Here is a 15,955-nt window from a genome sequence, read left to right as displayed (position 1 = left end):
GACAGACGTTTGTGTAAAAGAATGGACAGAGCTGAAATCTGTCCCTTTAAGGAACTAGCGGATAAACCCTTTTCTAAACCTTCTTGTAGAAAAGACAATATCCTCGGAATCCTAACCTTACTCCATGAGTAACTCTTGGATTCGCACCAATATAAGTATTTGTGCCATATCTTATGGTAAATCTTTCTGGTAACAGGCTTCCTAGCCTGTATTAAGGTATCAATAACTGACTCAGAAAAACCACGTTTTGATAAAATCAAGCGTTCAATTTCCAAGCAGTCAGCTTCAGAGAAATTAGATTTTGATGTTTGAAGGGACCCTGGATCAGAAGGTCCTGTTTCAGAGGTAGCGACCAAGGTGGACAGGATGACATGTCCACTAGATCTGCATACCAAGTGCTGCGTGGCCATGCAGGCGCTATTAGAATCACTGATGCTCTCTCCTGTTTGATTCTGGCAATCAATCGAGGAAGCATCGGGAAGGGTGGAAACACATAAGCCATCCCGAAGGTCCAAGGTGCTGTCAAAGCATCTATCAGAACCGCTCCTGGATCCCTGGATCTGGACCCGTAACGAGGAAGCTTGGCGTTCTGTCGAGACGCCATGAGATCTATCTCTGGTTTGCCCCAACGTCGAAGTATTTGGGCAAAGACCTCCGGATGAAGTTCCCACTCCCCCGGATGAAAAGTCTGACGACTTAAGAAATCCGCCTCCCAGTTCTCCACTCCCGGGATGTGGATTGCTGACAGGTGGCAAGAGTGAGACTCTGCCCAGCGAATTATCTTTGATACTTCCATCATTGCTAGGGAGCTTCTTGTCCCTCCCTGATGGTTGATGTAAGCTACAGTCGTGATGTTGTCCGACTGAAACCTGATGAACCCCCGAGTTGTTAACTGGGGCCAAGCCAGAAGGGCATTGAGAACTGCTCTCAATTCCAGAATGTTTATTGGTAGGAGACTCTCCTCCTGATTCCATTGTCCCTGAGCCTTCAGAGAATTCCAGACAGCGCCCCAACCTAGTAGGCTGGCGTCTGTTGTTACAATTGTCCAGTCCGGCCTGCTGAATGGCATCCCCCTGGACAGATGTGGCCGAGAAAGCCACCATAGAAGAGAATTTCTGGTCTCTTGATCCAGATTCAGAGTAGGGGACAAGTCTGAGTAATCCCCATTCCACTGACTTAGCATGCACAATTGCAGCGGTCTGAGATGTAGGCGTGCAAAGGGTACTATGTCCATTGCTGCTACCATTAAGCCGATCACCTCCATGCATTGAGCTACTGACGGGTGTTGAATGGAATGAAGGACACGGCATGCATTTTGAAGCTTTGTTAACCTGTCTTCTGTCAGGTAAATCTTCATTTCTACAGAATCTATAAGAGTCCCCAAGAAGGGAACTCTTGTGAGTGGAAAGAGAGAACTCTTCTTTTCGTTCACCTTCCATCCATGCGACCTTAGAAATGCCAGTACTAACTCTGTATGAGACTTGGTAGTTTGAAAGCTTGAAGCTTGTATCAGAATGTCGTCTAGGTACGGAGCTACCGCAATTCCTCGCGGTCTTAGTACCGCCAGAAGAGCACCCAGAACCTTTGTGAAGATTCTCGGAGCCGTAGCCAATCCGAATGGAAGAGCTACAAACTGGTAATGCCTGTCTAGAAAGGCAAACCTTAGATACCGGTAAAGATCTTTGTGAATCGGTATGTGAAGGTAAGCATCCTTTAAATCCACTGTGGTCATGTACTGACCCTTTTGGATCATGGGTAAAATTGTCCGAATAGTTTCCATTTTGAACGATGGAACTCTTAGGAATTTGTTTAGGATCTTTAAATCCAAGATTGGCCTGAAAGTTCCCTCTTTTTTGGGAACCACAAACAGATTTGAGTAAAACCCTTGTCCTTGTTCCGACCGCGGAACCGGATGGATCACTCCCATTAATAAAAGATCTTGTACGCAGCGTAGAAACGCCTCTTTCTTTATTTGGTTTGTTGACAACCTTGACAGATGAAATCTCCCTCTTGGGGGAGAGAATTTGAAGTCTAGAAGGTATCCCTGAGATATGATCTCTAACGCCCAGGGATCCTGGACATCTCTTGCCCAAGCCTGGGCGAAGAGAGAAAGTCTGCCCCCCACTAGATCCGTTCCCGGATCGGGGGCCCTCGATTCATGCTGTCTTAGGGGCAGCAGCAGGTTTCCTGGCCTGCTTGCCCTTGTTCCAGGACTGGTTAGGTCTCCAGCCTTGTCTGTAGCGAGCAACAGCTCCTTCCTGTTTTGGTGCAGAGGAAGTTGATGCTGCTCCTGCTTTGAAATTACGAAAGGAACGAAAATTAGACTGTCTAGCCTTAGGTTTGGCTCTGTCTTGAGGCAGGGCATGGCCTTTACCTCCTGTAATGTCAGCGATAATTTCTTTCAACCCGGGCCCGAATAAGGTCTGCCCTTTGAAAGGTATATTAAGAAATTTAGATTTAGAAGTAACGTCAGCTGACCAGGATTTTAGCCACAGTGCTCTGCGTGCCTGAATGGCGAATCCGGAATTCTTAGCCGTAAGTTTAGTTAAATGTACTACGGCATCTGAAATAAATGAGTTAGCTAACTTAAGGGCTTTAAGCTTGTGTGTAATCTCATCTAATGGAGCTGATTCAAGTGTCTCTTCCAGAGACTCAAACCAAAATGCTGCTGCAGCCGTGACAGGCGCAATGCATGCAAGAGGTTGCAATATAAAACCTTGTTGAACAAACATTTTCTTAAGGTAACCCTCTAACTTTTTATCCATTGGATCTGAAAAGGCACAGCTATCCTCCACCGGGATAGTGGTACGCTTAGCTAAAGTAGAAACTGCTCCCTCCACCTTAGGGACCGTTTGCCATAAGTCCCGTGTGGTGGCGTCTATTGGAAACATCTTTCTAAATATCGGAGGGGGTGAGAACGGCACACCGGGTCTATCCCACTCCTTAGTAACAATTTCAGTAAGTCTCTTAGGTATAGGAAAAACGTCAGTACTCGCCGGTACCACAAAATATTTATCCAACCTACACATTTTCTCTGGTATTGCAACTGTGTTACAATCATTCAGAGCTGCTAACACCTCCCCTAGTAATACACGGAGGTTTTCAAGCTTAAATTTAAAATTTGAAATATCTGAATCCAGTTTGTTTGGATCAGAACCGTCACCCGCAGAATGAAGCTCTCCGTCCTCATGTTCTGCAAATTGTGACGCAGTGTCTGACATGGCCCTAATATTATCAGCGCACTCTGTTCTCACCCCAGAGTGATCACGCTTACCTCTTAGTTCTGGTAATTTAGCCAAAACTTCAGTCATAACAGTAGCCATATCCTGTAATGTGATTTGTAATGGCCGCCCAGATGTACTCGGCGCTACAATATCACGCACCTCCCGAGCGGGAGATGCAGGTACTGACACGTGAGGCGAGTTAGTCGGCATAACTCTCCCCTCGTTGTTTGGTGAAATATGTTCAATTTGTACAGATTGACTTTTATTTAAAGTAGCATCAATACAGTTCGTACATAAATTTCTATTGGGCTCCACTTTGGCTTAGCACATATAGCACAGATATCTTCCTCTGAATCAGACATGTTTAACACACTAGCAAATAAACTAGCAACTTGGAAATACTTTTCAAGTAATTTACTATAATATGAAAACGTACTGTGCCTATAAGAAGCACAGAAAAAGTTATGACAGTTGAAAATTAATAAACTGAAAAGTTATAGCATCAAATCTTTGTAAAAAACACAATTTTAGCAAAGGATTGCTCCCATTAGCAAAGGATAACTAACCCTGATAGCTAACAGTGAGAGAGATCAGTAAACTGTCAGAAATTAAATAAAACGACTGCCAAGTGGAAAAAAATAGTGCCCAAAACATTTTTTCACCCAGTACCTCAGAAAATTAAACGATTTTACATGCCAGCAAAAAACGTTTAACATTAATAAATTGAGTGTTATTAAAAAGCCTGTTGCTAGTCCCTGCAAATTAGGCTAAAGTTTTATGCATACAGTATAATTCCAGTGAAGTGCCATTCCCCAGAATACTGAAGTGTAAAATATACATACATGACAGCCTGATACCAGTTGCTGCTACTGCATTTAAGGCTGAGTTTACATTATATCGGTATGGCAGAATTTTCTCATCAATTCCATTGTCAGAAAATAATAAGCTGCTACATACCTCTTTGCAGATTAATCTGCCCGCTGTCCCCTGATCTGAAGTTTACCTCTCCTCAGATGGCCGAGAAACAGCAATATGATCTTAACTACTCCGGCTAAAATCATAGAAAAACTCAGGTAGATTCTTCTTCAAATTCTACCAGAGAAGGAATAACACACTCCGGTGCTATTATAAAATAACAAACTTTTGATTGAAGGTATGAAACTAAGTATAATCACCACAGTCCTCTCACACATCCTATCTATTCGTTGGGTGCAAGAGAATGACTGGTAATGGCAGTTAGGGGAGGAGCTATATAGCAGCTCTGCTGGGTGAATCCTCTTGCACTTCCTGTTGGGGAGGAGTTAATATCCCATAAGTAATGGATGATCCGTGGACTGGATACACTTAACAAGAGAAATCTCTCCCGTAGGAGGAATGGTTCGACCCTGGGGCGCTGCATGTGCACTCGGAGAAAAAAGCAGGGAACGCACCTTATGGGACTGAGAACCCTCAGAGGTGGACGGCTCAGTAGTACTATACATCCCTTTGTTTTTTTAGATGTCGCAACTTTATAGATGCATGTGGAACATAGTTGAGCAGGCTGATCTACAAGAACTTCCTCACAATAAACACAGGAATGAGACTTTGTTAAAGAGGAAGTACCCTTCAACGCATCAGAGTCCTTAATAGCTTGTGCTTTTATTATGGATTAGATTAATTTAATAAACAGGCACCTTTATACCTCCAATGGCCGGGGCACTCACCACCTCCTATGACTCGTACTACAAAAAACGCTTTGTCTCCTGCGCCGCAGGTCAACAGAGAAAGTAGAGACTGCCACACCTGGTCACATGGGATGCCTCACAGGATCGCCCCTGCACTAAGGAGAAAATGTGCCAAAACCGGCTGCACAAATAATCCCGGAAGTCAACCTGAAAGTTCCACTATTGCCAGAGCCTCATCTCGCACATAACTCAGCAATCACAAAATAAACAATAGCATGTATAAACCCCCCCCCCCCGTTCAATAATCCCCTTACCAGGAATATTAACCCTTCATCCCATAAGATAAAAGGAGCCACACTGTGACCCTGTCTTCTGTGTTATCATTATATATAAAAAAATTAAACAATCTTACCAGAATCTATGTCGTGGAACAGGAACACGGCCCTTCAAGTGTGACAGGTTGAAGCATCGCCCCTGACATGGACTTGAATGCAGAAAGCAGGCAGTGAAACTCGTCAACGCTGATTGCTTGTGGAGCTGTTAATCTGAGTCAGGATGGTTTAGCAGAAAGACACTCCCTGCATCTCCGGACTCTAACTTTCACCCAGGCTCTCACTGAGAGGCTGACAGGACTACTTAAAACTCCAGTCCCATTCCAAAGAGTACTACCCTCCATAAGAGACTACTACGAATCTTCGGCACTTCTCTGCCATCTTCCTGTGACAAAAGGCATAGAATGACTGGGGGATGAGGGGAGTGGGGCGGTATTTAAGTCTTTGGCTGGGGTGTCTTTGCCTCATCCCAGTGACAATGTTCTTTATTCCCAAAAGTAATGTATGAAGCCCTGGACTCTCCTCCCCTTTAGATGGAAAGAGCTGTTACACAGAAACTCATTGTGCTAATTATTTAGCTATCAAAGCCAGATTAGCTGTTCACATGAGATCTAGCTCTATGTTACCAAAGGCAAATTACTCTCTAGTGCTTGGGACAATGAAAAGGGGTTATAAATTTACATACACAAGAGATCAACTCCGAACTGGTGGCGAGCCACATGTTCAAAAATGGAAGTCAGGATAGGAAGCAGTGCCACAGTGGTATAGTTTATGTTCTGGGAGACTCCTTTCATTTGAGTTCTTGAATGAGTGAATTTTCCCAACTTCAAATTTTCCAACGTCTTCTCCAAATCTTCTGCTGCATTTTCAAAGAAAGCTCGCACCCCAGCCTTTACCAGCTCAGATCCAGACTTCATTACAGTACTGAAAGAAGAGAAAAACAATGATATGTCTGATGTAAATATACATCTCATTTCATCATGACATTAAAGGGACATGAAACCCACATTCTTGCATGATTCAGAACTTTTCCATTTACTTCTTTTATCAATTTTGTTTCAATCACTTGTAATCCTTTATTGAAGGAACAGAAATGCACTACTGGGAGCTAGCTGAAAACATTAGTAAGCTAATGACAAGAGAAATATATATGCAGCCACCAATTAGCAGCTAGCTCCTAGCTCCTGAGCCTATCCTAAAAGAAAAAAAATGGGTTTCATGTCCCTTTAAGAGAAATAAAAGCAAAAAATATTGTGTGGAGACAGGCAAGTATTAGTTAAAGACAACCGTCAATACTGATATATTAATATACAGAGCATTACTGGTAGAGCTGTGCCCACATTGCAGCAGTTTATTAAATTTAGCCTAACGCTGGTGCCTCAAAGTGTACATAAAAAATTCTTATAATAGAAGTGAATTGAAAAGTTGTTTAAAATTGTGTGCTCTATCTGAATCCTGAAAGTTCAATTTTGACTTTAGTTTTCCTATAACACCCTTAAGAGATACAAAAATGACTAATAAAACACATTATCACTAAGCAGAATATCGTACCGTGTGTCAAGAGTCTGAGCCAGAATGTGTAGACAGCTAACCATTGTAGAAGAGTCACTTCCTAAAGGAAAAAGGGAAGAGCAAATACCATCAGGGCACATATCTGTTACCCTAGGATGTGTGTAAAACGTATTCATGGAATATCAATGTGTAGGGCACATGCAGCAAACATAAAATGTCATTATAATTTAATAATGCAGTTGGAATACCTAATAATCACCTAGATTACGAGTTTTGCGTTGCAGCTTTTAACGCTGAATAAAATGGCAATTTCAGCATAAAAGCAGTAACGCACTATTGGAAGTTGTGTCGATATAGCTATACCGCAAGCATTTTAGCCTGTAACGCAACGTTAAGCCTGCAGTAAAAAAAAAAGACGTTTTTGTGTGGGATTTCCATATCGCCGGTATTACAGGTTGAGCGGTGAGGCTAAAATGCTTGCGTTACAGCCAATACCGACACGATCCATACGGCCATCTGAGAGCAGTAGTTATGGATTTTGTGTAACAAAAATGTTTCACAAAACTCATAACTAAACTGTTACAAAGTACACTAACACCCATAAACTACCTATGAACCCCTAAACCACCACCCTCCCGCATCGCAAACACTATATTAAACCTATTAACCCCTAATCTACCGCCCACCCACATCGCAACTAATCAATAAAGTTATTAACTCCTAATCTGTCGTCCACCCACATTGCCAACACTATTTAAATATATTAACCCCTATTCCCCGCACCCCGGCATCACCGCTACTAAAATAAAGTTATTAACCCCTATTCCGCCACTCCACGACATCTCCGCCACTAAATAAAGATATTAAGCCCTAAACCTCCAGCCTCCTACGTCTCCGTCACTAAATAAACCTATTAACCCCTAAACCGCCGGCTCCCCACATTGCAAAACACTAAATTAAACTATTAACCAATAAACCTAACACCCCCATAACTTTAAATTTAAATTACAATATAACTATTTAAATAAATAAAAACTTACCTGTGAAATAAAAATAAACCTAACAGTAAACTATAAATTAACTTAACTATTCTAATAAAATAAAAAATCTACCAATTAAAATATCTAAATTACAAATTTAAAAAAAACTAAAACTACGAAAAAAATTAATAAACCTAAATTACAACTAAAAAAAAAAAAATCCTACGAATAATTTAATAATAAGTTTACCAAAAATAATAAACACTAAAATCACGAAAAATAAAAAACACTAAGATTACAAAAAATAAACTAAATTATCAAAAATAAAAACAATTACACCTAATCTAATAGCCCTATAAAAATAAAAAAGCCCCCCAAAATAAAAACACCCCCTAGCCTACAATAAACTATCAATAGCCCTTAAAAGGGCCTTTTGTAGGGCATTGCCCTAAAGAAATCACCTATTTTACCTGTAAAAAAATATGACCACCCAAAATAAAAAACCCAACTCTAAAAAAACCCTAAGCTACCCATTGCCCCTAAAAAAAGGGCATTTAGCTTGTTTGCATTGCCCTTAAAAGGTTCAGCTCTTTTTCAAAGTCCAAAGACCTTATCTAAAAAACAAAACCCATAAAAAATAATTTAAAAAAAACCTAACACTAACCCCAGAAGATCTACTCACAGTTTCTAAAGTCAGGACATCCATTACCATCCGGGCGATGAGGTCTTCATCCATCTTGGGGGCGTCTTCTATCTTCATCCCGGCAGTGCGGAACAGAGCCACCCTGGAAGCAGATGCCATCCTGCGCGGAGCGTCCTCTTCATACGGTCGCCGCCGTACACTGAAGTTAAATGCAAGGTAGCCGTTTCAAAATGGTGTACTTTGCATTCCTATTGGCTGATTTGATTTTTCAAATTCAAATCAGCCAATAGAATGAGAGCTACTGAAATCCTATTGGCTGATTTGAACAACCAATAGGATTTCAGTAGCTCTCATCCTATTGGCTGTTTCAAACAGCCAATAGGATTTAGGAACCTCCCATACTATTGGCTGATTTGAATTTTTAAGAATAAAATCAGTCAATATGAATGCAAGGTACGCCATTTGAAACGGCTACCTTGCATTCAACTTCAGTGTACGGTGGCGACCGTATGAAGAGGGTGCTCCGCGCAGAATGGGTCCGCTCTGCCGGGATGAAGATAGAAGACGCCCCCGGGATGGATGAAGACCTCGCCGCCTGGATGGAGATGGATGTCCGGACTTCAGAAACAGTGAGTAGATCTTCTGAGGTTAGTGTTTTTTTTTTTGTGTTTTTTTTAGATTAGGGCTTTGAAAAAGAGCTAAATGCCCTTTTAAGGGCAATGCCCATACAAATGCCCCTTTAGGTGCAATGGGTTGCTTAGGTTTTTTTTACAGTTATTTATTTTATTTTGGGAGGTTGCTTTGGTGGTGGGTTTTACTTTTGGGGGGACTTTGTATTTTTCTACAGGTAAAAAAGCCAATTTATTTAGGGCAATGCCATGCAAAAGGCCCTTTTAAGGGCTAATGGTAGTTTATTGTAGGCTAAGGGGTGTTTTAATTTTGGGGGTGCTTTTTTATTTTTATAGGGCTATTAGATTAGGTGTAATTGTTTTTATTTTTGAAAATTTAGTTTTTTTTTGTATCTTAGTGTTTTTTATTTTTCGTAATTTTAGTGTTAATTATTTTTAGTAAACTTTGATTATTTAAATTTTTCGTAGGATTTGGTTTTTTTTAGTTGTAATTTAGATTTTTTATTTTTTTTAGTAGTGTTAGATTTTTTAAATTTGTAATTTAGAGATTTTAATTGGTAGTATTTTTTATTTTATTAGATTAGTTATGTTAGGTTAATTTATAGTTTAATATTAGGTTTATTTTTATTTCACAGATAAGTTTTTATTTATTTAAATAGAGTTATATAGTAATTTTAATTTAAAGTTAGGAGGTGTTAGGTTTAGGGGTTAATAATTTAATTTAGTGTTTTGCATGTAGGGGTTAATAGGTTTATTTAATGACGGAGATGTGGGAGGCCGGAGGTTTAGGGGTTAATAACTTTATTTAGTGGCGGTGATGTCATGGAGCGGCGGAATAGGGGTTAATAACTTTATTATAGTATTGGCGATGTCAAGAGCGGCGGAATAGGGGTTAACAACTTTTATTAGTGCCGGCGATGTCGGGGGCAACAGATTACGGGTTAATAACTTTATTATAGTGGCGGCGATGTCGGGGGAAGCAGATTAGGGGTGTTTAGACTAGGGGTTTATGTTAGGTTTAAATGTAACTTTCTTTTCCCTGTAGACATCAATGGGGTTGCGTTACGGCGATCGCCATTCCGCACTTCAGGTGTTTTTTCTGACACTCTCTCCCGATTCATGTCTATGGGGGAAAGCGTGCATGAGCACGTCAAAGAAGCCCTTGGCTTTTGTGCGGTATGGAATTTAACGCCACCATATCGCACGCACAAGGAGGCTTTTAAAAACTCGTAATGGCAGTGCTATGGAGGGTGAAATAACGCAACTTTTGTAACGTTCGTTTCGCCCCCTGTTTAGCGCAAAACTTGTAATCTTGGTGAATGGAAGTTAAAATGTATTTGGTTTATTGTAATTACAGTAAAAAACTAGGTAATACTTTATTTTGGTGTTCAAATAAAATCTAGCCGCTGAGAGACTGCTTTGTGATACACAATAACATTCAATAAGATCCAGTCTTGTCACAGAGAACTGCTTGATACTTCTTTGTTGGTCACATTTAATAGTCTGTACAATGGATAAAACCATTTCAGCTAAACTACTTTCTTAAATATATTTGTTAAAGGAGACAGTAAAGTAACAGAAACTTATATAATAATAACAACAACAACAACAAATATAGCACTTTTCTCTGGGTTGGACTCACTTTAAACAAGGTATATTTACATAAAAGGGTTATAACGTACAGTTTTTATTCCTGAGAAGTCTGTGTAAACATCTAGGTCTTAAGTCTTTGTTTAAGTTTGTCCAGGGAGATGGCTTCTTTCACTGTGCTGAGTAGAGTGGTCCACAGAGATGGGGCTGCATGGCTAAAAGCTTACAAACCACATTTTTGGAGAATGCTTGGCACATTTAGCTTAAGGGCATAGGGCACAAGTAATTCTTTTAATTAGCTGGGTCAAAATTATATTTAAATGGATTGGACAGAGTATGACATTTTAAACAACATTCTTTTATAAATGTTGTTAGTTCTCTTGGTATCCTTTCTTAATGAGTAAACCTACGTAGGCTCAGGAGTGTACATGTGTTTTTAGACATCTAGTTGTAGTGCTTACAACAATATCTATAGCTATGTTATACATAGTTGCACATACTGCTGCCATAGAGTGCTAAAGTCACGTGAACGCTCCTAAGCTACTACTATCCTGTCTAGATTTACTCTTCAACAAAGGACACCAAGAGAATAAAGCAAATTTGAGTACAAAAGTAAATTGGAAAGTTGTTTAAAACTGCACACTCTATGTGAATCATAAATCTATTTGAATTTGACTTTTACTGTCCCTTTAACACAAATGAGGAGCCTTTGTGTTCACTTGATCACTCATTTTAGAATAACTTACCAAACAATGAAATCCTATGTCTGACAAGAGCTGCCAGTTTGCAGAAAAGACTGAAGCAGAGAAGGAAAAGTTGAAGAAAATGAAAGAAAAATGTAGAAAGGTTATCACAGATACAGGAGGAACCGTAATGAAAAGAAGTAAAAAATAAAATCCCTTGGATTTAGTTTGTGTAAAGGAGTAAATAAACAGTAGTCAGAAATCAAATCACATTGATCAGCAGTTAAACAGAATTGCAGTTGCTTTAATTTCCACTTATGTATTCCACATCTTCCTCCCTAGCCCTCTTCTGAGATTTTTTTTAAATTTTAAAGGGATATGAAACCCAATTTTTTTCTTTCATCGTTCAGATAGAACATATAATTTTAAACAACTTTCTAATTTACTCCTATTATCAATTTTTCTTCGTTCTTAAGGTATCTTTATTTGGAAAAGCAGGAATATAAGCTTAGGAGCTAGCCTATTTTTTGTTCAGCACCTGGGCCGGCTCCTAGGTTTACATTCCTGCTGTTTCAAATAAAGATACCAAGAGAACAAAGACAAATTGATAATAGGAGTAAATTAGAAAGTTGTTAAAAATTGCATGCTCTAAACGAATCATAAAAGAAAAAAATTGGGTTTAGTGTCCCTTTAAATATTTTGCCTGTAGAGGAACAAGTATTTCATACCAATAGGTTAGAGTTGGTAAGTAGCATAACGCAAGATGATAATTTTCTTCTAAAAATTACCAAGTTTGCTGAACATGAAATTAAAATAGGGGTAGGATTACAATTAACACCTGAAATTTTCACAGTAAAATAGAACTATGAAAACCTAGAGAAAATGAAAAGCCAATAACCAAATGGTTTAATGCTTTACAACTTGTTTTTTTTACACCTGCAATGTAAACTCAGACACAATATTTAGTAATGCATAGTAAAAAGAAAAAGCAATGTACTTTCTTTCACCTAGATTACGAGTTTTGCGTTAGAGGCTGTGCGGTGCTAACGAGCAGTTTTGTCTCACCGCTCACTTACATGCAGCGCTGGTATTACGAGTTTTCAGAAACCCGTCGTTAAAAGGCAAGAAGTGAGCGCTGAGCAAAATTTTGCTCATTACCGCACTCTAATATCAGCGCTGCTTAAGTGAGCGGTGAGCTGGTGCAATGTGCATGTGCACGATTTCCCCATAGGAATCAACGGGGAGAGCGGCTGAAAAAAAGTCTAACACCTGCAATAAAGCAGCGTAAAACTCAGGAACGCAGCCCCATTGATTCCTATGGGGAATAAAAAGTTATGTCTACACCTAACACCCTAACATGAACCTCGAGTCTAAACACCCCTAATCTTACACTTATTAACCCCTAATCTGCCGCCCCCAACATCGACGACACCTATATTATACTTATTAACCCCTAATCTGCCGCTCCGGACACTGCCGCCACCTACATTATACTTATGAACCCCTAATCTGCTACCCCCAACATCGCCGCCACCTACATTATATTTATTAACCCCTAATCTGCTGTCCCAAATGTCACGCCACCTACCTACACTTATTAACCCCTAATCTGCCGTCCCCAACGTCGCCGCCACTATAATAAACCTCGCAAACATTAGTTAAATATTATTAACCCCTAATCTGCCGTCCCTAACATCGCCGCATTCTATTGGCTGATTGGAACACTTTTCTCTTTGTTAAGTGTATCCAGTCCACGGATCATCCATTACTTATGGGATATTAACTCCTCCCCAACAGGAAGTGCAAGAGGATTCACCCAGCAGAGCTGCTATATAGCTCCTCCCCTAACTGCCATTACCAGTCATTCTCTTGCACCCAACGAATAGATAGGATGTGTGAGAGGACTGTGGTGATTATACTTAGTTTCATACCTTCAATCAAAAGTTTGTTATTTTATAATAGCACCGGAGTGTGTTATTCCTTCTCTGGTAGAATTTGAAGAAGAATCTACCTGAGTTTTTCTATGATTTTAGCCGGAGTAGTTAAGATCATATTGCTGTTTCTCGGCCATCTGAGGAGAGGTAAACTTCAGATCAGGGGACAGCGGGCAGATTAATCTGCAAAGAGGTATGTAGCAGCTTATTATTTTCTGACAATGGAATTGATGAGAAAATTCTGCCATACCGATATAATGTAAACTCAGCCTTAAATGCAGTAGCAGCAACTGGTATCAGGCTGTCATGTATGTATATTTTACACTTCAGTATTCTGGGGAATGGCACTTCACTGGAATTATACTGTATGCATAAAACTTTAGCCTAATTTGCAGGGACTAGCAACAGGCTTTTTAATAACACTCAATTTATTAATGTTAAACGTTTTTTGCTGGCATGTAAAATCGTTTAATTTTCTGAGGTACTGGGTGAAAAAATGTTTTGGGCACTATTTTTTTCCACTTGGCAGTCGTTTTATTTAATTTATGACAGTTTACTGATCTCTCTCACTGTTATGTGTGAGGGGGAGGGGCCTTTTTTGGCGCTTTTGCTACGCCTCTAAAAATTCAGTCAGAAGTTTATTGTCTTCCCTGCATGATCCGGTTCATCTCTACAGAACTCAGGGGTCTTCAAAACTTGTTTTGGGGGAGGTAATCACTCACAGCAGAGCTGTGAGATTGTAGTTGACTGTGATAAAAAAACATTTATTTCTGTATTTTTTTTTTTTTTTTTTTTTTTCTGCTATCAGGGTTAGTTATCCTTTGCTAATGGGAGCAATCCTTTGCTAAAATTGTGTTTTTTTTTTTTACAAAGATTTGATGCTATAACTTTTCAGTTTATTAATTTTCAACTGTCATAACTTTTTCTGTGCTTCTTATAGGCACAGTACGTTTTCATATTATAGTAAATTACTTGAAAAGTATTTCCAAGTTGCTAGTTTATTTGCTAGTGTGTTAAACATGTCTGATTCAGAGGAAGATATCTGTGCTATATGTGCTAAAGCCAAAGTGGAGCCCAATAGAAATTTATGTACTAACTGTATTGATGCTACTTTAAATAAAAGTCAATCTGTACAAATTGAACATATTTCACCAAACAACGAGGGGAGAGTTATGCCGACTAACTCGCCTCACGTGTCAGTACCTGCATCTCCCGCTCGGGAGGTGCGTGATATTGTAGCGCCGAGTACATCTGGGCGGCCATTACAAATCACATTACAGGATATGGCTACTGTTATGACTGAAGTTTTGGCTAAATTACCAGAACTAAGAGGTAAGCGTGATCACTCTGGGGTGAGAACAGAGTGCGCTGATAATATTAGGGCCATGTCAGACACTGCGTCACAATTTGCAGAACATGAGGACGGAGAGCTTCATTCTGCGGGTGACGGTTCTGATCCAAACAAACTGGATTCAGATATTTCAAATTTTAAATTTAAGCTGGAAAACCTCCGTGTATTACTAGGGGAGGTGTTAGCGGCTCTGAATGATTGTAACACAGTTGCAATACCAGAGAAAATGTGTAGGTTGGATAAATATTTTGCGGGTACCGGCGAGTACTGACGTTTTTCCTATACCTAAGAGACTTACTGAAATTGTTACTAAGGAGTGGGATAGACCCGGTGTGCCGTTCTCACCCCCTCCGATATTTAGAAAGATGTTTCCAATAGACGCCACCACACGGGACTTATGGCAAACGGTCCCTAAGGTGGAGGGAGCAGTTTCTACTTTAGCTAAGCGTACCACTATCCCGGTGGAGGATAGCTGTGCCTTTTCAGATCCAATGGATAAAAAGTTAGAGGGTTACCTTAAGAAAATGTTTGTTCAACAAGGTTTTATATTGCAACCTCTTGCATGCATTGCGCCTGTCACGGCTGCAGCAGCATTTTGGTTTGAGTCTCTGGAAGAGACACTTGAATCAGCTCCATTAGATGAGATTACACACAAGCTTAAAGCCCTTAAGTTAGCTAACTCATTTATTTCAGATGCCGTAGTACATTTAACTAAACTTACGGCTAAGAATTCCGGATTCGCCATTCAGGCACGCAGAGCACTGTGGCTAAAATCCTGGTCAGCTGACGTTACTTCTAAATCTAAATTGCTTAATATACCTTTCAAAGGGCAGACCTTATTCGGGCCCGGGTTGAAAGAAATTATCGCTGACATTACAGGAGGTAAAGGCCATGCCCTGCCTCAAGACAGAGCCAAACCTAAGGCTAGACAGTCTAATTTTCGTTCCTTTCGTAATTTCAAAGCAGGAGCAGCATCAACTTCCTCTGCACCAAAACAGGAAGGAGCTGTTGCTCGCTACAGACAAGGCTGGAGACCTAACCAGTCCTGGAACAAGGGCAAGCAGGCCAGGAAACCTGCTGCTGCCCCTAAGACAGCATGAATCGAGGGCCCCCGATCCGGGAACGGATCTAGTGGGGGGCAGACTTTCTCTCTTCGCCCAGGCTTGGGCAAGAGATGTCCAGGATCCCTGGGCGTTAGAGATCATATCTCAGGGATACCTTCTAGACTTCAAATTCTCTCCCCCAAGAGGGAGATTTCATCTGTCAAGGTTGTCAACAAACCAAATAAAGAAAGAGGCGTTTCTACGCTGCGTACAAGATCTTTTATTAATGGGAGTGATCCATCCGGTTCCGCGGTCGGAACAAGGACAAGGGTTTTACTCAAATCTGTTTGTGGTTCCCAAAAAAGAGGGA

The 15,955-nt window shown here is 40.3% G+C and overlaps 1 protein-coding gene across 11 annotated transcripts in view; it reads right to left on the bottom strand.

Annotated features, from left to right (window-relative positions):
• RYR3 (ryanodine receptor 3) overlaps window positions 1-15,955 on the bottom strand; it is a 1,083,635-nt gene that overhangs the window by 323,902 nt on the left and 743,778 nt on the right. For all 11 annotated transcript variants that reach the window (XM_053697970.1, XM_053697969.1, XM_053697973.1 and 8 more), the window contains 3 exons: window positions 11,321-11,370; window positions 6,772-6,832; window positions 5,906-6,144 (listed from right to left, as the gene is read on the bottom strand). In XM_053697970.1, coding sequence (XP_053553945.1) covers window positions 5,906-6,144; window positions 6,772-6,832; window positions 11,321-11,370 — 350 coding nt within the window. The remainder of the gene's footprint in view (window positions 1-5,905; window positions 6,145-6,771; window positions 6,833-11,320; window positions 11,371-15,955) is intronic.

This window comes from Bombina bombina, chromosome 1 (genome assembly GCF_027579735.1).
Source record: "Bombina bombina isolate aBomBom1 chromosome 1, aBomBom1.pri, whole genome shotgun sequence".
Taxonomy (NCBI): Eukaryota; Metazoa; Chordata; class Amphibia; order Anura; family Bombinatoridae; genus Bombina; species Bombina bombina.
The sequence above is the reverse complement of the archived record's forward strand: the minus strand, read 5'-3'. Positions and strand labels throughout refer to the sequence as shown.